Source organism: Cygnus atratus, chromosome 3 (assembly GCF_013377495.2).
Source record: "Cygnus atratus isolate AKBS03 ecotype Queensland, Australia chromosome 3, CAtr_DNAZoo_HiC_assembly, whole genome shotgun sequence".
Classification (NCBI taxonomy): Eukaryota; Metazoa; Chordata; class Aves; order Anseriformes; family Anatidae; genus Cygnus; species Cygnus atratus.
Window position 1 is genome coordinate 57,486,154 of NC_066364.1, and position 26,624 is coordinate 57,512,777.

Here is a 26,624-nt window from a genome sequence, read left to right on the forward strand (position 1 = left end):
TGTTGCCTCAAGACAAATGAGTCAAGCCTGCACCAGCATACAGGCACAGCGCTTGGGTGCTGGAGTTTGGGAAACAAAGCTGAGGCGTTTTGAAGCAATTGGTTTATGGTATGAAATTTCTTCAGAATAACAAATGGTCAATGGCTTCATAATTAACAGTTTCAGGGGCCTTCTAGAATATGAATCAGAAGGAAACAAAATTTGAATAATGCATTAGTGAGATTTCATGTGCTAGTAGCCCTATGTGGATTGTCGGTGTGTATTCCAGTAGCTCGTTATGATTTATCTTTATCAGCCATGGGCTGAAATTACCAGACTCCAATTACTTTGCTTCCCGTGTTCAAGAGAAAAAAAATAATGTCAGGCCTACCACAGGAGATGGTTTAAAATGCCCGAGGTAAAGAAAGTAATCTACTGTTCTCTGACATTCACTGCCTGAAAGTCATTCACATTAACAACCATTCAAACTTGTTTAGTGCAAACCAATTGCTTCTATTTTCCTCTTGTCAGTAACATTAGCTTCAATTCAAATTTAACTCTTTGAAAATTTCAAAACGTAGGATGAATTTCAGTGAGGTCTGACAGGGATATATAAGGGCCTTGACAGAACATACAGTTATTGAATTTATCTCCTTTAATCTGTTAATTTTGAAATTCCTATTTTCAAGAGGGAAAACTGATGATCTGCACTTCTTTCAATATCTCAGTGAAAGGAAGAGATTTATACTGATGTTTACCAGATTCACATTTCAATACTATTCCCAACATAACAAGGACTGCAGAGGCAGAAAAATAGATGCATTCAATTTAAACTAACAAATTGTGCGGTTATTTATGTGCACAACTTGAGGTTTAGTTACACAGCAAAGTACATTTAATAACTTAATATCCCATCACTATGAACACTTAGTTTTGTATAACAGGCCATTAACTTCTAAATACTTAGGGCTTATAAGGTTAATGTCTGCAGTGAGAAGGGGAAGTAGGTTAGATGGCTGAACAACAGTAGCTATCACACTGCTCAAATAGACACCCAGGAGACTCCCTTTCATCTATACTCTTTGTACCACACCCAGTATCAAAATGTGGAAGATCTGAAATAAAGCTTTTATAGTTTCTCTTACAGTTAAATAAAATAATCAAAAAAACACAAGACACCCACACGCCCTCGCTTGTTTGTCATAGTGTATTTAAGAATACAACATACCGATTAAGTTGTATTACTGATGGGAATTTTGAATGTATTCCATAAGATTTCTTTTCTTATGGGTTTGGGATGGGTAGGGAATGATCAGAACTGAGGGAGAAAGATATTTTCATTTTCTTTTATGTTTGTGAAATGAGAAAGAAAAAACATACAAGGCTGTGCTGGCTGTGATAAATTCAATCACATTTCAAGTAAATTAGTACTGTTATAGTCCTTTATGGCATGACACAATTCAGCTCAAGAAAAAGCCAAATCATCACCTACGTGCTACAGAAATGAAAGTAATAAAGCTTGGTCTTACATAGTTAATTGTTTCTAAGCAGTGAATATTCATTATTTTTAAACTAGCAGTAAAAAAAAAATTACAGACAATAATTAACTTTGAACAGTTCGGGAGCAATGGCTGGTTTACAGGCTAAATAAGATTGGTTGGTAAGAGCCTGCTGTCTACAGCTTAGACAACAGATCCTGTTAAACAATCATGACATTTCTTTTCTCAGCCCAACAATTTTCTTTTCTTTTTTTCTTTCTCTCTCCCCCCTTCCCCCTCCCCCCCATACATGTCAAAATGCCATCTCCCTTGGGAAGACTCCACTGTTACTTTAAGATAGGAGACCTGGCACCACCACTGCATTTAGAACACACGTTGAAAACACAACCTAGTAGTTAATGGCTATGAAAGAATTTCACCTACTGCCTTATATTAACAATATCATCACTGTTTTTACTGGTGGGATCAGAGTGAAGCTGAGAACTAGAAGCCTGACTTGTAATTCCAGTTGTACTGTTTGTGCCTTCTGGCCTGTACCACTCTCTCTAGGCAGTCTTGTTACAGATAATTTTAATATCATCCCATATGTCATCTTTTGCTACACAACTTAAAAATAGGCATGTTTCAGGTTCCAGGCAAAACATACCTTTACAGATACATGTTCAAGATAAGGAGATACAGGTGATCATCTTTGATACTGTCCCTGAAAGTATCAGCAGTCCAGCAGTTAGTTAATGCCCATCAGCCAACAATTGTCTGCCCAAAATCTCAGCCAGACCAATGAGCAGATCTCATTTTCTTCAGTGAAAAAATCATGCAACTATGATTAAATCACCAACAAGGGGGATTCAAGTTAATATGCATCGCTGGCTTGCACTGCAGTTGGCAAAGAGGCCTCATGTGGTCTTTTCTGCTCTCCCTGCTAAAGGAAAGGCAGGGAATGCAAGGCGATACTACCCAAGAGAGATGCAATGGGAAGAAGATGAAGAATGTTAATCCCTCAAGCTATCTATATGTAAAGCAAACTTCACAGTCAATATACAGCAATAAAACACAGTAAAATTATTAGGAGCAATTTAAGCCTTGTTTGCTTTCAAGGAAAGAACTCACCAGTACTCAAGGAAAAATATTGCAAGATAAAAATGTATACATGAACTCAATGGGATTTTCGGAAGCCTTAAGACATGTAGTCCTAATTATATCCATACAACTGTTGCTCCTCCACACTTCTGAAAAATAGCTCTCAGGAGACACCTCGACTGATTTTTTTTGCTCTTCTGAGTTAGGCTGTCTCAAAGGCTCACATGGCAAATCCCATATTACTTCTTGAATTACAGAACTCAGGGACCATTTTAGGTGACATGGACTACACTGCTGTGAAAGTTTTGTAAGCACTATCACTTCGGCACTGAAACAAACAATGTAAGTTAAAAAAAAAAAATCTTTTTCATAAAGACCTCAAAATATTGGAGCGTTTAACATTCTCAGGCATCAGGTATGTTGGTGCAATGTTTTTCATATCTTACAGTACGTTACTGCTGTGGCAGTAATGAGTGGCATTTTCTAGCCACTTTCTATGCATCAAACATTAAGATTACTTGTTCTTTGGTAGTGGTAATAACTTGGAAGCTGATTATTTCAACTGATTTATTTTTATGAAACTGGGTAAAACTTCATTTTTGAAAAAAGGGCATATGGCTCAGGTGTTATTTTATTTATTTGGTTAATATTTTCACATTTCAGTACAATGAACAAACTTGGCTTTTCAAAATGCAAGCTTCTTATACAGAAATGACTGCATTCATTTATTACCTATGTCACATTTGCAGTAATTCAATCTGTTCTCTTTCAATCAACCCACATTATTAGTTCCTTGAGATAACTGAACTTTAATGTTATTCTCTAGCCTCATTTCAGTTCTTATTTTCTGTGGAAATTGCACTGCAGCAATAGTAACCTTTGGAAAAACAAACTAGTTATCTTTATGATTTTTCTTCAGCTGCCTGAACTGAGTTGTTGCCTAAGAAAGGCACCAAATGGCTTTTTGGAACTTATCAACTTGACACAAAGATTCTACAATTATAAGTAGCAAATCCAATGTTTTTTCAGAAGTATACTAAAGCAAAGTTCTTCATAGCATATACATGGAAACAAAACAGAAGTTCAAACCAGTATGAAGTACCTTCTCCCTAACAGGAAGAAAATGATAACATCTACCAAGAATAATCACAGCAGTACAGTCTCTACCTTTTGAGAATGTATGTAATTTCCTGAATGATTCATGACTCAAGGTTTGCATGCTGAAAGCTGAACTGCCAGACATTTTTTGAAAATAATAATTAATAATTAAATTTTCAGCATCAGCTGAAAATTCTACCAAAGAAATGTAACACTTTCCAAATACTGAGTTTTCTAGTGAATCCAAATATTCAGCAAAGCCTTTGACACAGTCTCCCACATTAGTCTCCTGGAGAAGCTGGCAGTCAGTGGCTTGGACATGTATACTCTTTGCTGGGTTAAAAACTGGCTGGACGGCCAGGCCCAGAGAGTGGTGGTGAATGGAGTGAAATCCAGCTGGTGACCAGTCACCAGAGGCGTTTCCTAGGGGTTGGTGTTGGGCCCAATCCTCTTTAATACCTTTATTGATTATTTGGACAAGGGAATTGAGTGCACTCTCAGTAAGTATACAGATGACACCAAGTTGGGGGGAAGTGTCGATCTGACAGAGGGTAGGGAAGCCCTGCAGAGGGACCTGGACAGGATGGGTCAATGGGCAGAGGCCAATGGGATGAGGTTCAACATGACTAAGTGCTGGGTCCTGCACTTTGGCAACAACCCCACGCAATGCTACAGGCTTGGGGCAGAGTCGCTCGAAAGCTGTGCAGAGGAAAAGGATCTGGGGGTGTTGGTTGATGCTTGCCTGAACATAAGCTGGCAGTGTGCCAAGGTGGCCAAGAAGGCCAATGGCATCCTGGCCTGTATCAGGAATAGTGTAGCCTGCAGGACCAGGAGGTGATCGTTCCCCTGTACTCTGCTCTGGTGGGGCCGCACCTTGAGTACTGTGTTCAGTTTTGGGCCCCTCACTACAAGAAGGACATCGAGGCCCTGGAGCATGCCCAGAGGAGGGCTATGAAGCTGGTGAAGGGCTTGGAACACAAGTCCTGTGAGGAGTGGCTGAGGGAATTGGGGTTGTTTAGTCTGGAGGAGAGGAGGCAGGGGAGACCTCATTGCTCTCTACAACTACCCGAAAGGAAGATGTGGGGAGCTTGGAGTCAGCCTCTTCTTGAAGATCACTAGCAACAGAACTAGAAGGAATGGCCTCAAGTTGCACCAGGGGAGGTTCAGGTTGGAAATTAGGAGACATTTCTTCTCAGAAAGATCAGTCAGGCATTGGAAGGGGTAGCCCAGGGAGGTGGAGGAGTCACCGTCCCTGGGGGTATTTAAGGTAAGGTTGGATGTGGTGCTTAGGGACGTGGTTTAGTGGTAGGGGGATGGTTGGACCAGATGATCTTGGAGGTCTTTTCCAACCTTAATGATTCTATAGTAAGATGATATTTCCAAATAAAATTCCAAAACAAATGGATAAGACCTGATGACTTTGTTACGTACTGATGTCAAACCCAAATAGCTGAAGGTTTGGCTACACCTAGGATGCTATGGCCACTGCAGAGCACGAGGTATTTAACTAGCTTATGCCAGATTTTATGCCAAGCATGTGTTTTCATTGTGTTTATGCCTAAACCAAAAGATAAAAATCATAAAAATCATGTCAACAAAAGCACAGAAGTTGTGACTTAGGAAGTCCCTTCTTCCTCTTTTCAGAAAGTGCTGAATGCATCCTTTAAAAATCATGCACTACTAGACGCATTACTCCAACTGAATAATAAACTGAAACAGTCAATCCATAGTTGTTATTTTAAATGGGTTTATTTTGAGTATATATTAACTTCCTTTTTTTCTTTTGCATCAGAAGCTGATTAACAAGAAAGGAAAGAGCAGCGTTGTCTGTCGCCCCCTGCCTTCAACAGCAACATTTCTTCTGCTATGTCAGCAGAGGACAAAAACCGTATAAAATTAAGAAAAACACAACTTTAAAATATGTATTGTTAAGGCAGTTTGGGACAGGTGTAACAGAGGACAGTGAATACAAGGAGTATAAAAGCAAACACTGATGCTGGTAGGACAGATCTACAGACTTCTTTCGGTGCTCAGTAGCCCACATCCAAAAAAGTATTTCAATGTCCACGTTCAGGATCAGATACTTAACAGGAAATTGAAATCCTGATACAACAGAAATGTGGAAAGTGAATAATCAAGGATTGGATAGTTGGATGAGAGAAACACGCGAAGCGCTAAAACATATACAATTCACTGCCATGAGTGCTAGGGAAAAACGGTTGAAAAGAAGAAAACAGTACAATGGCCTTGCACTCTGTCTTCTTTTATATTTTCAAAACAAAACCAAACAAACAAAGCACCAAAACAAACAAAGCAGCCACCCAATAAAAAACCTTTACTTTTATCTTCCATAAGAAGGGACAAAGGACTGGGAGTTCAGTAAATGAACATCCCAAAGACATATTTCTGTAACTCACTTCTAAAACTGCAAGCTAAATTTATGAAGTGAATAAATCTACTCTAAAAAGCAAAAAGAAAGTATATAAAAGAAAGCAACATTGCATAAGAGAAAAAGGTTGTGGTAACATAAATGCTTGTGGAATATAGAATGAAAGAGTGCAGAAGGTTTTATCTTATATCCCTTCACTTTCAACCAGCTGCGTTTCAAATGCGGGACGTTCCCAATATTGTAATTAGAATTACCGAATTACTTCTACTTAATAATAAAATATATAAAGCTAAATTACTTTAGTACCAATTATATTAGCATACTTGGTAGCAAACATTTTTAAATTAAATGTGCTCTTTAACTTAAATACCAACTGCAAGAATGCAAAAAACACAGCTTTACAGGCTGTCATAAGAAATAGCTCAAAGTTAGCACGTTACTTAATTATACAAAAATGTAATATGAAATCGATTTTATGTGCTGTATTAGTGCCTTGCTTATTACAAAATACTTTTGTAGTGCCTTTGTCAACATAAATTAGACTAGCACAATTTTTTTTTAAGAATGCCATTTAATTAAATTTAACACAATGCAAAAATAGTATTGTGCTCATGTGCTTTGCAAGTATAATACTAAACTGATGAAGTAAGCTTCTAAATGCCATTTAACTATTGTATTTCCTCTTTATAATTAAGCTTTACAGATCAAACTAGTTCTTAAAAGATGTGTTTAATAATCTGCAGCAAGAGCAATTGAACTATTAATTTAAAAAAAATATAAGAATAAATAGAAAATAATACATTTGTTTCTATAAAAACTTTAAAACTTGTAGCAACTCTTTATTCATTAAAAAAATCAAACAGCAGACAGAATGCTACCAGCAATTAATTTTCGGCACGGCTTGCGCTATCATTTCAAGGTCAGGTTGCACTGGCCATGCCTCAGTGGGAGCTTGGTTTCAAGGAGATCACTGAACACTGCTCACGAGGGAAACATCATTAAACATGTACTTGGAAAACTGAAATTACTTGCAATATCAACAACTGAAAAGCTGCAATCCTGCCTCGACTCATTTACCCTCCAGACGGAAGCAGATGCCATTCAGTAAGTGTTCATGAGCTACCCAGGTACGCCCATGGAATACATAAGCCTCCCCATAATAAAAGTTTGACCTTCTGACCACAGATTTGGAGATTGGTTCAATCCCAAAGATGCCAGATGGGAACACAAACCCAGTGTCATCTAAATATGACCAATACTTCTGGGAAAGATTGAAAGCAAAACACCTAAAAGCCAAATTATGCATTAAGCGGGGACTTGGGGGAGGAGAAATGGCAGTTACTCTTAGCTCCAGCAGAGATCAGCAGAAATCTTGGCACAAAGGATACTACAACACATGTGTAACAAAAGGAAATCTGGTCTATTCAATATCAGAAACTGTGGTATCTGGTAAACTGTGATGCACTCATGCCACAAGCGTATTTTCCATCATTAGCAATTCTCTTCAGCTTTCTCCAAAATCCTTTCTTATAAACTTTAATAAGACCTTTTAGAAACCAAAAACAGTATGTTCCTTCCCTCTCAAACTTTAATCAAAACATACCTCAAAATTCATTTCTCAGATGCTTATAAACTTTTTTCTAACTTCCAAACTACATTTATAATCAATACAACTACTTTAAATTTTTATTTTTACTTCTAATATAATTCTTATGACACAATTGTTAAACTAATAGCTTTTTCTCGTGCCACAATCCATCCTTCTAAGAAAATGGTTCTAAGTATTCAGGTGAGTTCGGGTTGCTACAGGCACCCAGGTAGCTGGTGTAATTTATGTACCACATTCTCATGATAGATTAAGACCAACATATAGAAATGACCATTTGGAAAATGCACGGAGAATAAACTGCAACATCTTTACAAATTATAGCTGGCAGGAACACACAATTTTGTCTATTTTTCCAACCTCAAAAATACTGCAGGTATGGATTTCTTTCCTTCATATCTATTGTAAAAAATGGGGAAAGAAAATGGTTCTAACCATCTCTTTCATTATTAAAGATATAATAATATACAGAAAAATGTTCCCGTGAGCTGAAACCAAATTTTATTTTTTTACAAAACTATCAGAATATTTTTTGAAACTGATATATATTTTGTTATAAACATACATATCTATGTGCTTTAGTATGTATATGGGCATTTGAAAACAAAAGTTTATCTATTTCTTTCAAATCTTTTTGCAGAAAACATTTCCAATAACACCTATCTACAGTAAGAATGGTGATGGACACTCACAAGCTATTGCTGAATGCAATCAAGGACCACGAGATTTCAATTCAACACTGAAGTCCAAACAAAGATAGATATTTTCCTGTCCTTGAAGACAGCAGAGGTCTGCCTTTTTTTTTTAATTTTTAGTTCTTTTTTTTTTTCTTTTCTTTTAAAGCAGCTAAGCAAGAATGACCGTTAAGTATTGTACACGTTAAGTATTGTTTCAAAATCTACTACATGGTGTAGTCACCATGACTCAACTGTTCACGTTGATACTTCTGCCCATGCCTCAGACAATTTCCATACAAAAGGCAGATGAGGAGATGCCTACCCCCTATTCTGCCTACCTACTCTACCTCTCGTTGCCACATGCAACCCGTTTCCTGACCCATGCTTTAGGGACAAGCATCTTCCTGTCTAGCCTGCTACTAAGAGCAGTGCCTGCCAGACCTCCAGCTGCACAAGAGCAAGGACTTGCAAAGTTGGTTCTCATGTCCTGCAGTGCCTTCATACTTTCCATAACAGTGAATGTTGGCTGCCACAGCTGGGTCTCAACCATGATCTCCTCTGCTCCCTTCAGCCCATATGAGCTCCTATCCTGTGCATCCTGAAGGACATGTGAAGCCAGGAGCAGCTGCCGTGCATTAGTGACCTCATGAAGAAAGAAATTTCTTCCATCACCATGCCACAAAACTGCATAGCCTAGTAGCAGCTGGTAGAGAGGAGCTTTAGTAGCAAATGTGAGAGTAAAATCTATCAAGTAGTTAATTCCTATGAAAATCTGAAAGACAGCGGTGAGCACTTCAAGACTTCTCTCCCTCTCCCTCTGTTTTTATTTTAATAGGAAACACTGTCCCCTCATCTAATGACTTCAGACGACGCTGACATAGTAGAGGACGTGGAGAAAGGGTTTTGGTATGAAAATATACTGTCCTTGTGAATTCTGAGATTTGCTCCGTCCATGTGTAACTGTCGAGGGAGCAGAAGGATTCTTCAGACAAAGCCGAAGGCCTGAAGGCCGGCAGCTACAGAAGATGCATTCTGTTAAATCTTAGTACATACACAGCACTGCTACCAGCACAAATCCAGAGGGTGATATTTGCTAGAAAGAAGCTGATTTAAAGATGCTCTAAGAATACTACTAAAATAGTAACAAAAGTCATAGGGATTGACAAGGTGTACACTGGCTATGCAAGTCCAAAAAACAAGAAGTCACAGGGAAACAAACTTGGCAATGGCTGCCTTTACATTCAAGATCTAAGTAGGGAGGGGAATAAGCTGTCATTGACAAAAAATCTCCGTAGACTCTTCAAATTTGCAAAGGCTACTTGTTCAAAAGTGATTTAGCTTGCTAAACAAAGGTGAAGCCTTCTGTGTGGAAACCCACTAAACATGCTTTAACTTATCTAATAAACGTCAGTCACATAGTAATGCTCTAAAATTTGCAAACTCAAGCAATTTAAGTTTTTGCATGTTTTATGCATTATAAGGCAAATAATTTTCCTCTCGCTGTGAGCAGAAACTTTAAAGTGAAAGAATTTGGAGGATTTTCTTGTCTGTTGTTGCTTATAGCAAATTAAATGCACAAAAGCTACATTACAGCAAGAGAGCAAAATGAAGTATTCAAAAGTTAAGAAATGCAACCTTTGAGATATCAGTAACAAGCTTAATTCAATTTCCTTATGCATATGCACTGTGATATTATGTTTAAACATGATTTTCCTTAAGGAAGCATGGAAAAATCTATGCAGCACAGGCTGAAAAAAAGCAAGAAATACAACTCTGTACCTATCTTAGCTGTATCAATTTAATAGTTTTAACATAACCAAACTAGATGGCAAAAGACCTATCAAAGAACACACAGCTGCAGGAAATAAAAAAAAAAAAAAAAAAAGGTGTGCTTTGTCATGAGTCCTCACACACGTTTTGTACATTGAAGCCCACAGTCCACTAGGCATTCATCAGAAAAGAGTTCTGAAAGTTTTGCTTGGCCAGTAAGCTACTGGTTTTCTCATAACACCAGCTTCACAACTTACTGTTTGATTCAGTATGTGCTAGGGTAGCTCATCTACCTATCTATTAGGATAACACCACCGTTATCCTAACTCTTGTAATTGTAGCTAAGAAATTATACTACTGGCTTTAAAATGAAGAGAACAGAAATACATAAACATACATAATAAATAGAATTATTACAAAAGTGATTCAGGTTTTGCATAAGACTTTGATGTTTTAAATTTTTTCTTGCATCTGATTTAGATTGAATACTTTGAGTTTTCAGATCCTTCAGCTGTAGGAGTAGTGGTTTGTTCCATCAGGCCATAAGTTAACAAAAAGAAGCAAGTTCCTGGATGGCACTGACTACCACTGGAGGATTTCTCCCCTCCCCCCCGCCCTGTTTTTTTTTTTTTTTTTTTTTTTTTTTTGGTTTTTTGTTTTTTTTTTACTGCAAATATATGCAATCCCTTATTTTCACAGATGATCTTGAATACTAATTTAATCTCTCCTTACATATACAGAAATGTAACAGTTGCAACAGGAGTATCTAATACTTGAAAATTAAAGCAAATTTACTATAACATGTACTTCATCAATATGCAGAATATCATAATTCAAGTGAATATAGTCACTGAAAGGCAGAACTTGATTGATTCAGAAAACATAGAGCCTATTGCAAGAATACAGAATCACAGAATCGTCTAGGTTGGAAGAGACCTCCAAGATCATCTAGTCCAACCTCTGACCTAACACTAACAAGACCTCCACTAAACCATATCACTAAGCTCTACATCTAAACGTCTCTTAAAGACCTCCAGGGATGGCGACTCAACCACTTCCCCGGGCGGCCCATTCCAATGCCTAACAACCCTTTCAGTAAAGAAGTTCTTCCTAAGATCCAACCTAAACCTCCCCTGGTGTAACTTTAGCCCATTCCCCCTCGTCCTGTCACCAGGCACGTGGGAGAATAGACCAACCCCTACCTCGCTACAGCCTCCTTTAAGGTACCTATCGAGAGCGATGAGGTCTCCCCTGAGCCTCCTCTTTTCCAGGCTAAACAACCCTAGCTCCCTCAGCCGCTCCTCATAAGACTTGTTCTCCAGACCCCTCACCAGCTTCGTTGCCCTTCTCTGGACTCTCTCGAGCACCTCCATGTCCTTCTTGTAGCGAGGGGCCCAAAACTGAACACAGTACTCGAGGTGCGGCCTCACCAGAGCCGAGTACAGGGGGACAATCACCTCCCTAGCCCTGCTGGCCACACTGTTTCTTATGCAAGCCAGGATGCTGTTGGCCTTCTTGGCCACCTGAGCACACTGCTGGCTCATATTCAGCTGCCTATCAACCAGTACTCCCAGGTCCTTCTCTGCCAGGCAGCTTTCCAACCACTCATCTCCCAGCCTGTAGCTCTGCTTGGGGTTGTTGCGCCCCAGGTGCAGGACCCGGCACTTGGCCTTGTTGAACTTCATACAGTTGACCTCAGCCCATTGGTCCAGCCTATCCAGATCCTCCTGCAGAGCCTTCCTTCCCTTGAGCAGATCGACACACGCACCTAACTTGGTGTCATCTGCAAACTTACTGAGGGTGCACTCGATCCCCTCATCCAGGTCATCGATAAAGATATTAAAGAGGACCGGCCCCAGTACCGAGCCCTGGGGGACTCCACTAGTGACCAGCCTCCAGCTGGATTTGGCTCCATTCACCACAACTCTTTGGGCCCGGCCATCCAGCCAGTTTTTAACCCAACGAAGCGTACGCCAGTCCAAGCCACGAGCAGCCAGTTTCTTGAGGAGAATGTTGTGGGAAACGGTGTCAAAAGCCGTACTGAAGTCAAGGTAGACCACATCCACAGCCTTTCCCTCATCCACCAAGCACGTCACTTTGTCATAGAAGGAGATCAGGTTCATCAAGCAGGACCTGCCTTTCATAAACCCATGCTGACTGGGCCTGATCGCCTGCTTGCCCTGCAAGTGCTGCGTGATGACACTCAAGATAATCTGCTCCATGAGCTTCCCTGGCACTGAGGTCAAACTAACAGGCCTATAGTTTCCCGGGTCAACCTTGCGGCCCTTCTTGTAGATGGGCGTCACATTTGCTAGCCGCCAGTCGACTGGGACCTCTCCTGATAGCCAGGACTGCCAATAAATGATGGAAAGCGGCTTGGCCAGCTCTTCCGCCAGTTCGCTCAGTACCCTTGGGTGGATCCCATCCGGCCCCATCGACTTGCGTACATCCAAGTGCTGTAGCAGGTCACCAACCATTTCCTCGTGGATAGTGAGGGCCACATCCTGTTCCCCAGGAACGTTTCTGCTGAATACGTTCCTGATGAGAATTTTTTTAAAAAAGCATGAAATTCTGCCATAAAAAACAGAGCACACAGACACACTGCTGGGAAGACAGGAACAGGCATGATTGCCTCTCTCCAATCAATTCTGGGAATTAGCACATACCTAACAGGCTACTCAGTTCAGGTTGGAGAGCAGACTCCAAAAGAGTAACCAGTTCGAAGAAGGGCTTGACGTTTTCCTAGTCTACAATAAGGCTACCAAAAACAAAGCCGCTCTCTTCTAGCATTTTCTAGACACCTCTGCAGCCAGCTTCAAAGGAAACTGGGTAACTATTTCCCCTTTTCAGTCAGTATACAAAGCCCATTCAGTATATATTAGCTGAGCTCCAGCAGAGAAACAACTTGACAAGTTAGAAGCTGAAGCAATATGTGTCAAAGAGATTGAATTCCACTTTCATATTAGTACAGAAGAAGACAGTGCATGATTATTGCTTGGAGCATGTGGTTGTTTAGGGGATAATGCTAGCACCTTAACACTGAGAAGTAATGGAAATTGTCTGTCTTGTTCTCATTCTTTCTGAGACAGTCACTTGTGATATGTCTTGTTACACTGCCAGGTCATTTCTCTCTTCAGGCTCCTTAAATATCACCTGTCCAAGTTGACAATACATCTCTCAAATGATGACATTATGCTTTGTCCCTTGCTAAATAGCTAGACACTCACTTTACAAAGCATGAAAAGTTACACTTTCCTTGCAGAAATTAAAACATTACAGGACAAGCAGTGTGTTAGAGCTCTGCTTCCTAGTGCTTCCCCTCTGCACAGGGATGCTCAAGCCCCCACCAGCAAAGTCTCACTTCAGCAGCCTAGCTTCGTGTCCTCCTGGCATGCCTAAATTCAAAGAGATGGATACATATATTAAAATGTTAAACTTAAAAAAAAAAAAAAAAAAAAATAGCACATGCATTGACTTTCACATACTTCTATTACAGAAGACACACTGCTTTGAGTACCCAGTTTTCCCTCACCAACAATTACTCTGTGCAGAAAACAACTCGGCAACTTCCTGCTCCAAATAACAGACCTTCAGCACCTGAGGTGAAAGTTTCTTCCACGAGCTGCCAGTGATATGTAATACTTAACCCTCACTACAAGCCCCTACCAACCTGAGTAAGGCACAGGATGAAACACCAAAAGAAGGATGGTGAGGGTACTAGTAGGTGACTTAAAAACAGATTTTCACTATCCAAGGTTGAAACACCATATAGTAAAGGCTACACATTTTTTTTGGCGCTTGTTCTTTATCACAACTGCTGGAAATTTGTCTCCAACCCTGAGTTATTGTCTATACAGGCAGATAGAAGCATGCCTATAACACCTGAGAGCCTTAGAAGAGGGCTATGGGTGCGGGATGGCTGCTTTTTGGAGGCTGGAAAAAGCATACAAATGGGCACATGTATTTACGCTGACAGAACAGATAAAGCCTCCAAGAGATTAATTTAGGAGAACAAAGTGTATAACTGAAGCACCTGACATTTTCTGATTTAAGCCTGTCTACACGGCAGATTTTCTGACTGCACCAAAAGGAGCAGATGGTTTCCTCCACAGAACCTGATCGGTGTGCACTGCAGTAGCCTAGCTGGAACTCCACGCCTTGGAACCAAAAGCAAATGTACTCTCAAGAGACCTTTAAATCACCTGGAGTCATCACAGAAGTCATTACACAGACTGAGAACTCCCACCTTAAACTTGCAAATCCCTTCTTAAGCACTGAAACAGTAAGGTGATTTGTGATGGCAATATTGAAGCATAGTAGCACTTCTGAGCCCACTGTGGGAATCAGATCAAATTAACACAGGGAAAAAACTGTAAGTTTGAGAACTGACTTTATTTAAAGCACACAATAACTAGTAAATTCAGGACTAAATAATTCACAGTAAGACATAAAGATCACGGTTATATATGTTTATTGATTTCTATATAACATTACTGTCGTATATGCATTTTTTTCCTCATTGTATAAACTATGCTTTATACATAGTTTATACTATGTATATATATGCATACATAAAACATGCTCTGAATATGCCCATGAGGAAAAGTACAACAAAAAATGTCCACCATCTTAACCTGTCTTCCATATGCAGCCACAACTCTTTCCAGTAACAGCTAGACAAGATATGTCCTATCTGAGAAACTCTATTGTATAGGTTCTTATGCTATACTCAGTACCATATGATCTATGAGCCTTCTACAAGCACATTACACAATGTGAATCACTTCTAGGACGTATTTTTCATTCCCTCATCCATTCCTTAAGACAGAAGCATCTGTAATTTTGCTTCTAACTTTAAATTTTGTTTCACAGATGAAGGGAAGGAAGACACAGGTTTTAGAGGGTTTCCAAAAAGCTGAGCAATACAAAAAGGAAACATGGGAATGGCAGCCTAAAAAGTCTTAGAGGTGAAGTAGCAGACAGACAAGAAACACGTTCAACTGGCATGATCCTTAATTATGGCCATTCAGAGGAAAAGACAAAAGTAATAAGACAGCCAAAAAAACACACCACCACCACAACAAAACATTAAGTTCAGGAATAAATTGATCTCCACTCGTTTCTACACAATATCATTGCTGTGTCCTTCCCCAACTCCTCACCCCATTCTTTATTGTATTCAGCAAACACCAAGAGTGGACTGAGCATGGACACACACACAGAAATGTTGGTCACACTAAGAGCTGAAAGCAGAGATCTTCATTTTCAAGGGGGTTCATAGAATCATAGAATATCCCGAGTTGGAAGGGACCCATAAGGATCATAAAGTCCAACTCCTGGCTCCACACAGGTCTACCTAAAATTTTAGACCATGTGACTAAGTGCACAGTCCAAACACCTCTTAAACTCCAAGAGGCCTGGTGCTGTGACTACTTCCCCGGGGAGCCTGTTCCAATGTGTGACCACGCTCTCAGTGAAGAACCTCTTCCTGATGTCCAGCCTAAACCTCCCCTGCCTCAGCTTGACACCATTCCCTTGGGGCCTATCACTGGTCACTAAGGAGAAGAGATTGGCGCCTGCCCCTCCACTCCCCCTCGTGAGGAAGCTGTAGGCCGCAATGAGGTCTCCCCTCAGCCTCCTCTTTTCCAGGCTGAACAGGCCAAGTGACCTCAGCTGCACCTCATACATCTTCCCCTCTAGGCCCTTCACCATCTTCATAGCCCTCCTCTGAACACTCTCCAACAGTTTTACATCCTTTTTGTACCGTGGTGCCCAGAACTGCACACAGTCTCAAAGTGAGGCCACACCAACACAGAGTAGAGCAGGAGTTCCCTCCACAGGACCATAAAATTGCATCAGTAACAAAATTTATTACTGAATGAATAAGAATTTATTCTCCAACATCTGATCTTCGTTGTACTAAATCTGATTACATACTATATATTTGAGGAAAGCTTTCTGACAGAGAAAACCAAGATCTTGTTGCAGCAAACACAATAAAAGTAAGAGAAGTGTTTGCTCTAAAAAAAATCACAAGGTAAATGAGCTTGACAGCAATTGCTGCAGAAACATGCATATTAACCCCACTTTCCAAATGGCACCGAGACACAATGTTAACCAATTTGTCAAAGGTGACAAAACAGCCACAAATAGAAAGCTGGTTTCTGGAATTGCAGTTCAGTGATATCTTCTAAGGTCATTACTTTAAGGAAATACAGTGCAGTTGATATAGTTGGCTTGTTTGTAATCATTTGAACTGCTACAAGTTGTAAACTGGGAATGCAGCACATCGTATTCTCAGTGGGTGCCCATGCTCTGACATTTCAGCCTAATTGGTAAAGTTCATTTGGCAGACAATAGAGGCCACGCTGTCAAATGTATTTTCACTAAACCCTCACACCGACTATAACTCTATAAAATAAAGGTAATAAACTGCAAAATGTGTGCTTATGCTACTGTTGGACTAAGTACCTGAAATGTTTGATTATCTAGATGATAATTAGTCACGTTGCCATTTCCAAGAGAAACGAAATGGAATAGCATGCTTTTTATCCAGTGAGGCTGAAGGTGTAAAACAAGGAAAAATCAAGTATGTGGTTGAAACCACATGAGAAATCATTGCCTAAAATCACGCCTACATCTATACGAAAATAGTATTAATTCTGGGCACAACACACCTCTTTAACAACAAAGTTTCTTTCAGGACTCCAAGTTTCTGCCAGAATTCTTTTATCTGGTTTTCCCAATCCTCCTAACAATAACCTCTTGTATAACACCATATTTAATTCTATAGAACAGGATACTGCACAGTATTAGGGAAACGGGGATAAAGGGTTCAGGTCAGAAGGAAACTAATTTGCCTAGCAATTTCAAATGTGCAACTTCAAAAACTTCAAAACATTCTTCAATATTAAGGAAAGAGTGAAAAAATTTGCTCTGGTTTATGTAACTCGGGGACTGCATGAGCTCTTTTAGTAACTGTGCCCAGCTGATAGCCCTAATGCTCAGTGATCCCCAAGTCCTGTCAGCCTCTGCTCAGTGACTGAGCCTCTCCTTCTCCTACTCTGTCATTACAGCCTACTTTATTGTTAATATATTACAGCTGGCCTACTTGAAACATGGGTTAACAGCAGGCACTTCAAACCACTGTAAATTAGTAACCTGATTCTTTGCTTTTTTTTTTTTAAACCACTTTCACTGTCTTTATAAATCACATAGAACTGTGCCTGATATGACCCAAACAGAAATGCTTATTTAATTCATCCATAAAACTTGTTTTAGATATATCAGCCAGTTCTTCTCCATTTGAGTTGATTTTATTTTGGTTTCTTAATCAAAATGTTTTATATCAAATTAAATGCATTACAGAAGAACAATCTTGCCTTTATTAACCAGATCTGTAATCTAATTTAAAAAAAAAAACAAGTTATACTGACAAGATCAGTATTCCATAAACCTATTGACTGTCTCTAATTATATTACTTTCTTAATTCTTCATTAATCAACCCTTGTATTGGCAGTTCCATTATTCTGTTTAGAATTAAAGTCAAGATGACAAGGTTTTAATTAATTGGGTAATCCTGATCCTTTATGTCAGTATGTTTATTGTTACTGTTCAAGTCACCTGGAACCTTCCAAGACTGCTCTAGATTTTTATTTTTTTAAAACAGCAAGTAAAACCAGGTAGCACTAAGAGTCTTGACAAGCTGTTTTAGGATTTTGGACCTACCGATCACCTGAGGTGCAACTTGACATCAGATGCTGCTTAATATGCTCTCAACTGATTATTACAATGGAAGCTATTTCATTCTCATAGCATTAAAAGCATCACCTGGTCCTGTCCCCATCCCAGTGCCAGCAGGAAGGTTTACTGGGAAATAGAATTAAGTAAAATTCACTCACTTCTGCCTCACACAGTCTAGGTTCAAATTAGGAGGAAAGAATTATGTTGCCCACAATTACAATGAAACAAAATTGCAAAAAGAAAAAAAAGTAAACAGCAATTAAATGCAAAACAAAGATGCATCTAGCAGAATAAATCCCAGAGAATCAATGTCAATAAGAAGCAGGGCTTTTGGGAAGCCTGTCCTAGCCTTACGAGGATGTTAATCTGAACTTTATCTGGATCTCACACTAGTGTGAATGACATGATATTTCTCTGTAATGGCTCTCAAGGAGAAAAGACCTATGGGGGAGAGGGAAAGAATAACGAATGCATCTAGAAGATCTCATCAGCATCCCTTCCCCCAAAACACGCTGCTGGTACTCCTTTCCTCTTCAGCCCTTCCACGGTACCACCCCTGTCACTCGCAGCCCTTGCTACACACTGCACACTATTCTGCTAACAGGGCCAAAACAACAGGGAGAAATGAGTATGCTTCCAAAACTGCACATTTAAGTGCTGCATTGGCCAGAGCAAATTCTGAGACCTTATTTAAACTTTCCTGTTTAATTTTAAATAGAATGATAAATGAAAGCATAATAGTAGCCAGTCATATAAAACCATGAGTGTCAAAAAAAAAAAAAAAGTTCGTTATATTTAGGTATTTAAAAATTTTCAAACACTATGAAAGTAATACTACACTTTAACAGTTGACAGAGACCTTAATTATGAAAGCAAACTAAATTAAAGTATCAAACACACTAATGAATCATATTCCAAGAAGTGGTTGTTTTTTTTTTTTTCAGTTAAAATTAAAAGTCACAGTTCAGAAAAGAGCTACAGTCTTCTGAAAGGGTAAGATTACACTAACCTGCAGTCAGGCTCTCTGGGAGTGAGCACAGACTAAAAATCTGTGAATCTTAATCCGCAAACTTCAGAGATATTATAATCAGGCTCTGAGTTATCCGTCCTGGGTGCACCCACAGCATTTTCAAGTGCTGCAATATGAATTATTGCCCATGTCCACTCTTTTACAGCTGCAATGGATGCCGTGGATTAATGTTCTGCAATACATTTTCTTGCCACAGACAGCGCTCCTTTCGGAAGCATGATCTACTGATTTGGATAAATCGCCACAGCGTGCGTGCTGCAGCACTCTCTGCTCTGGGAAAAGCTGACCAACAACCTGAGGTGAGGCCGGGGATGGAGGAACCACTGGTAAGACAGGGGCGCTCCGGGAGGTGACAACTGCTCCTTTTCCTCCCCCAGCCAAGGCAGCCTGCTCCATCACATGGTTGATGTGGTCTCCTAACCTCATATCCTTCTCCAGAAAGAGATCCACGAGCTTTAACTGAAAGACTTCCCTCAGCTTCCTTGGAGTTTGTCAGCCAGCTCAGTCAACACCACCAGCCTGGCCAGGACGCAACGTGCCAATGACCAGCAGCACATCTCGCTGTGGGTATCCTGGGGGGGACTTTGGAGGGCAGGCAAAGAGAGGTCCCTGCACACCGCAGTGGCTTTGAAAAGCGGGTGCCCAAGCTAGAGGAATCCACCGGCTCAGGTCTGCTACCCTAATCCTGGGTAGAGAGGCATAAGGTCATTTACTGCTGAATATGACCCTATACAGTGAAGAACTAGCCATGAACAAGGTGAACCCCCCAAGAAATGCGGGGAGATGTCAGTAAAACCTTGTCTCCAGTTAGCGCAGAGGGAATTTGCAGCTGCAACTAGCAAAGAAAAAAAGAAAAAGATACTAAGCAACGCTGAATATAGCCAACACAAAAAGTTGAAAACTAATTTAGCGGAGGTCAGTGTCTGAACTTTCAGTTTAATGCCAATTCAACTGAGTCATCAGCATTGCATGCCTTTGAAAAAGAGGATACCACGCTGAATTTACACAATCTGACAAGAGCTTGGCTAGGCAGTCTGCCTGGTCTCCTGCTAGGTAACTCAGCTGTTCGAAGGCCCTTTCTTATGGATATAAGCATCATTAGGATTCTGTATGTGGCAATCAGCACAATAAGCAGAGTACAGGTCAAACTTGCCAGCTGATGGTCCAAGTCAGATAGCTGTTCTGCGGATGCTCTCTCAACAACCAGTATGTAATTCTGGCATTAAGTTCCTTACTCCAGACTTTCTCCATTGTTTAAATACATTTTTTTTTTTTCCCCTCCATACTATATCACAGCAAACTGGTAAACCTATAAGGAACAGGAGACTGGTGCATCTGGTATCTGCTAGAGAGATCTTAAATGTTTCCAATTACAACCTGGCCAAAAGCCCAGAAACAGTTATGAGTGCCAAATATATTTTTAAAAACAACAGCAACATATAAATAATGGTGTAATGTGGGCACTTCTGCAATGACAAATGAAAAATAATTTTTAAAGTATCACGTTTATCTAGTTTCAAGTTGTTCATCTTAGTTTATTCTAACAAAGTGTTCAACTTGAAAACAACAAAACCGTGAGTAATAAAAATATATACTTTAAGCACTCAGTGTATTTAGGCTCCTCTCTCAGCTACGCTGTAACTGTCTACCATAATGATATCTACTGTGAGGAAAAAAAGGTAAAGGTTTTGTTTGAAACCTGAAGATAGCTTGTTTTGCTATAAAGGTAAATATTCGCTCTATCCACTTCACATTTTTTTCATTTTTAAATAGACAGTTTGAAATTATGCATTTTTCCGCACTTTTATTAGCTTTCAAAGACTGAAATAAGAATTTAAGATGCACTACTCCAGAAGACACAAATGAAGAACCCAGATTATACATTCAGTGCCGTATTTTCCAGAACCCGTCTCTGATGTTGAGTGTATCCAATTTTCCACCGCCTCACATACCAACTCACTGAATTCTTATGTACAGCACACAGCAAAGGCCATAAATCAAGCACCCCTGCCTTGAACTCTCCACCTCCACACTGAAAGTGTAAAAGGCAAACAGCATTACCTGAAGTAGCACTGTACACATCCTACACTGGCACAAGCCAATTTTATACTGCACTGCCCCTTTCTCTCACCTCATTCTAAAAAGCAAAATGAATTTGCATGTAACAAGAACAACATTCTAATTCTCCAGATGGTCATGCAAAGCTGGCTTTTCAGTGTATCCCCATGTTCTTTTTTTTTTTTTTTTTTTGCTTGAGGGGAAAATTCAGCAGTGTCCTGCATTCTGTGTATTTTGTTTTCAAAATCACTGCATGTGCAAATTGTAAACAAGCACTCTGCGCTTGAAGCAGAGGGACAGAAAGCAGCCCAGCTCCCGAGCCTCCAGCCACAGGCAAATCACAGGGCAGTGGTGCACCACGGAACAAGCATCGAGCTCCCATCCGTGCCTGCAGGCTGTCTGCTACCGATAGCGATGACGTCTTGGTGACTGATAACTACTGTGAACAGCAGCACAATAATAACGATAATAATAAAAGTCAATACGTATCATTCCATTTGCAGCTCTAATAATGCTGGAAGCGTAAAGCTTCCTCTCACCCCCTTCTTCATTTTATTAACTAAAGCAAATAATACAGGCAACAGTTTACTGAAATCAAAACATTTGGGGTGAGAAAAATAAAAAAATAATAGTAATGAAAACACACAGGACTTTTCCCCAACTGCTCTACAATTCTTCATGTTTTACTGAAAATCACACCCTTGCACTAAACTTCAGTAAAGCAGGAGTGAGCAATTCTTCTGTGTACATACATTAAGCCCTGGACAGGCTGAACTATTGACCTCCTTTGCTACTAAAATATCCGTTAATCATAAAACTGAGCTGTTAGCCGTTACTCAGAGGCAGCAGCCAATGTGACAGAATAACTTCTAACTTACAGTTGATAAAGCAGCCTATGCGGACAATTTTAGATTACAACATATTTTCTACAACCCCCCAAAGGAAATGCAATCACAACTCACAAAATATACTCAAAAATAAATAAATAAATAAAATGAAACAGCCACAGAAAACCACCTTAGGATTACTTGCAATAAGTGCTATGCTCGCCTGTGGTTTTAAAATGCTTGAGAAGAGAATAATCTGAGCAACAGCAGCAGGCAAGAGGTGCAGACACATCGAACTAACTAGCCAGACTGGGTGCACCACCAGGTGCCATAGGAAGCATCAGCAGCTCCTGAGCATTGCTGCCTAAGCAGATGCACCTGGGCACACAACTGTGCTCAGCACAGAATTCAGCTGTGCTTAAAATGGAAATACGAGGACTACACCTGGCCCTTAAGGCGGGGAATGGCAAAAAAATAATATTTTGCTTAACGTGTTTAAGGCTCACTTCAGTTATTTCAAGGTACTCCTTGGTTTCATATATTTGATTGCTCAGCAACTCCCTGGTTTCATATATTTGATTGCTCAGCACTCTCTTTAACTGCATATATACAAACGCAAGCTGACAGAAACATCATGCACGTTTTCTAGCAAAATGCAGTCATGTAGCTTCAGCACAGGGGAGATTACCTAGGAAATTCCAGTTAGAGAAACAGACTTCTGGAGGACTTTTAACTACTGGAAGAATTATGTCTTCATTAGAAAACAATTTTGTTTAGCGTTATTGGAAACATTTACTGAACGAGTCACTAGATGCTGGTTTTGCTGTGAGGAAGACAGACAGTGATGTAAACACCTAATAATAAAAGTTCATGTCTGATACAGAGATAAGTACAGTCATTGCTCAAATTGTTTAGAAGTAGGATACATCTCCAGCAAAACACAGGCTAACTGATCAATAAATGTTATTACTAAATGTCATGGAATTATAAATACTGAATGAATTATGTGGAAAATCATTTTCAATCTTCATTCAAAAACAATGTTAATATTTACTTAGGTATCAAACAAACAGCAGAATCCTAGCCTATTCCTATTGATGTATCAGTGAGTCAGCTGTCACTGGTTCTTGGAGCATAAACACTAAAAACTCATCAGATCAATGTTCACTAACGTGTACTTCTTAATCTGTACAGAGAGCAGTCAAACTTCATGCTGAAAATTCATTTATTTCCTGCCACTCCATTTGACACTGAGCAGCTAATCAATTATAATTTGTTTCAGATTTTGAACTAATACTTACAAAACTTATGGAAAGATAAAATTGACATAGAACACAGAGAGGAGAGAGAGTATTTATCTGAAGAATAAGAGATCTTGTCAGAAACAAGAATTAGGAATAATTGAAGAATCGCCAGAAAGAAGATATTGCTGCAGAGTTATCATCTAATATAGCACAGTAAATCACATGCCAGTCATGAGTACAAAACCAGTAGCAGAAGAGATTGCAGTGTTAACATTATTAGGCTTTACCTTTTCTGAAACGTCTTCCCTTGAGAAGAGACTAATTTTTATTTTTACAGTTTGCCTTTTAAGAGAAAACTGTTAAAGAGAAACAGTAAAGAGAACTGAAAACTGAAGAAACTGAAAGAGAACTGTAAGAGAAAATTGTTAAAAAAAAATCTTATCAATTTGGGTTTGCAATTATGTTACAAAAGAACACTGTGGAAAAGAAATGCCTGCCTGCATTTTTCAGACGAGTGAGAAGGCAACAGGACGACCTGACGTCCAACTCGATGCCCTGCATGACTCGTCCCGTGGTGCTGGGCTGAATGCTCCAGTCACCACAAACCCTTGCTGACTCACCATTTTCTAACTGAAGCTGGCTAATAGTGAAATTAATTCACCTGTGCTTTCATGGAATAAGAATAACTAGTCTTACTCAAGGTAAACAGACAGAAATCTTATTAGGATAATATTGCCATGAAAGTCCATATTTTTCAAGTTTTTTTTTTTTTTTTTTTAATATATCTGGCTCATTTCAGAGTGGATTAAATTGAACTTGAAAATTCGTCTGAAACCTAGATTTTGGTGCCTTATATTCAAGATTTAATTAAAAAATAATAATAAAAAACCACCACACCATCACGTACCACAGTAATGTTGTTTCCCTTACGTCGCTTCTAAAAATACGTCATGTCTTACACAAATCATGACCTCCTTTCTTTTCCTTTCCAATTAGAAAGCTTTGGTCTGCCACACACTGGGTAAATGAAATTCTATATTTCAAGTGCTGGGAAAAAGAAACTAAACATTTGGGATTTGTTCATCTCGGCTCAGTCTTTTTAAAATAGAAGCTGTTTTCCAATTCTTACTTTTTCAGAACACTGTCTAAAACAATTCAGTACCATATATCAATGCTTTAACCTTACTTAGATCTCAACAGCTGTCATCTTAACTGAGATGGACACAAATATCTTTTCACTTCACAGGAAAGACAGAGACTAAATTATAAATAAGATCACAAATTTCAAAAATGCTTTCAGTTTCATCTTGATCTAGCTGAGAGCTTACTCGTTAGAGGATAAAAAGAGCAGCATGTCTCAGCTTCTGACAGTACTCTGCCCAATTTCAGAAGAGACCTTCAAATTTTCATGGGATTCATACTTATTGACCTAGTCAACTTGAAGTATTAGCTTGTGATCCAGACATCGACCCCCTTTCTCAAGGAAAAAAAATGAATGCTTAGATGAGAACTTGAATAGCTGTCCATCTCAGGTCTGTGACAAATGCTTTAAAAAACATTTTTATTTTATATATGCCTATGTATAAATGAGGTTTGGAAATCTGCCACTGCAGCTTTTCTTTATTACTATTTTAATGCTGTTTTGATAGATGGTTATCAGCACCTTCACTAAATCTAAGAGAGTGCAAATTTTTGAATACTGTAAGTCAGGCCCTACAAATCTTGAGATTAGAAGAAAAAAACACAATTTAGTTTTCTTTTACTTGCTTCCCAGTCTGATGTTCAAATCTGTAATTTTTCTCCTCTACAACTATGACAGCTGAGTATTATCTTTCTTATAAAAGCTGAGATTAAAATAACTCAATAACTTAATAATTAAAATTAAAATAATTAAAATAAAGTAGCTTTACAAGGAACAGGATATAACAAAAGTTGGCAATGCTTAATCTTCTTGGTGCTGGCCATGGAGAGGCACTGAAAAAAACAAAAGCAGACTGCAAGATTCAGCAACACATGGCTTCGGTGGTAGTAGGTCAAAAATGGAGAAGAGAAGGCACTCTACTGATATTTGCATGTGTATTTGAGAAGTTGCCACAGACTCTGGCAGGCCAGCCTGCTTGGAAAAAAAAGATTATGCAAAAGGACATCGCATTTTTTTTGCAAAATTCTACTTGTTAGACAGATTCTTTTTCCATGCATTCCTTTATGTGCAAGATGACTTAAAATGCAAGTGAAAATATGAAGGTGAAAAGAAAGACATTTTTTTCTAAGAGATTGTCCTTTCCACAAATGATGAGGTCTCTTTGCTTCCATGAGGAGAAGTAAAAGTTTTCTTTTTTTTTTTTTTTTTTTTTTTAAACCATCTCACCTGTTAACCTACCTCCTACAGTTAGCATGCAGCAACCTAGACCAGGCAAAGCAGAGGATGGAGCAAACCCACATTGGGTTAATTTGCATTCCCAGACACTTTGGGATCCAGTGAGTGCCAAAGAACCCTTAAGTTATGCTATAGGTAAATTAGAGCTAACAAGCCTACAAAACAATTAAGTAATTACATAAACAGCCTTCTTTTGTTCATTTTTTTTTCAAAGCAGCACTTACCAGCACACTTGGTTCTGGTGATGAGCGGTGGTCCTGGCTGTCCAGTCCCACCTTCCCCTGGTCTGGTGAGCAGGACCCGAATCTCATATTCAGTGTCCGGGTCCAAGTGCCAGAGTTTGTAGGTTGGTGCATTGACAGCGTGGGTTTCGGTCCAGGTCCCAGATGTCATTCGGTACTCCACTTCCTTCAGAATAATGGGTCCGTCACCAATGATTGAATTTGCATTCAGCTGAATTAGCAAGTACGTCGGCCCCACACCCAGCAACTGTGGGGGTGCTATTGGCCGAGGCGGCTCTGTATGGGAGACAAAAAAAAAAAAAAAAAAAAAAGTCAGTGATGAAACAAAAGCTGGAAAAGCCATTAAGAGAAGGGCTCTCCCCATAGAAGGTTGTCAGATTTTAGTCAGCAAGGATTTAAAAATACGAAAGCAAAATCAAACTAACATCAAGAGAAGAGCTCAGAAGGATTTCAGCTGATGGAAGCAAGTTGTGTGCTTCTGTTATCTGACCAACATTACTTTTTCCATTTGAAAGTCTCAGCTTAAGACCCAAAAATCCTAATCTGATTTATATATTCCTATTTTATAACACATTTTCTGAAAAAATTTGGGTTCATGATCATTTATATAATTTGCTATGGCAATAATTTGAATTTGAGAAATTGAGTTTCTGAAACATAACTGATTTTCTTTTATTGACAGAAGCCATGTACACACTGTCCTTAAAGAAAAGGTTGCTATAGTTGATACACTGACCCTACACAGAATATTCTTAAAAAAACAGTATCACTGCAGTTTATTTGAAGTCTGTCAGATGCAGTCAGGATGAGAGATACAGCTACCCCTTACAGGCCTCTAGAATATTCAGCACTGAGCAAAACTGCAAAAACATATATCATTATTTTACTCCTAAATAGCTTACTGCTGACTTAGAAATTCAAACAGTAGGATGCACGTTGCCTTTTGTCTTCCTCTGTTCTAATCACCTTCCACCTAAACATTTCAAAACAGCTGCAAAGTGAAA

The 26,624-nt window shown here is 39.3% G+C and overlaps 1 protein-coding gene across 2 annotated transcripts in view; it reads right to left on the minus strand.

The window, feature by feature from the left end:
• PTPRK (protein tyrosine phosphatase receptor type K) overlaps window positions 1–26,624 on the minus strand; it is a 418,532-nt gene that overhangs the window by 153,150 nt on the left and 238,758 nt on the right. For both annotated transcript variants that reach the window (XM_035538686.2, XM_035538685.2), the window contains exon 7: window positions 25,603–25,896. In XM_035538686.2, coding sequence (XP_035394579.1) covers window positions 25,603–25,896 — 294 coding nt within the window. The remainder of the gene's footprint in view (window positions 1–25,602; window positions 25,897–26,624) is intronic.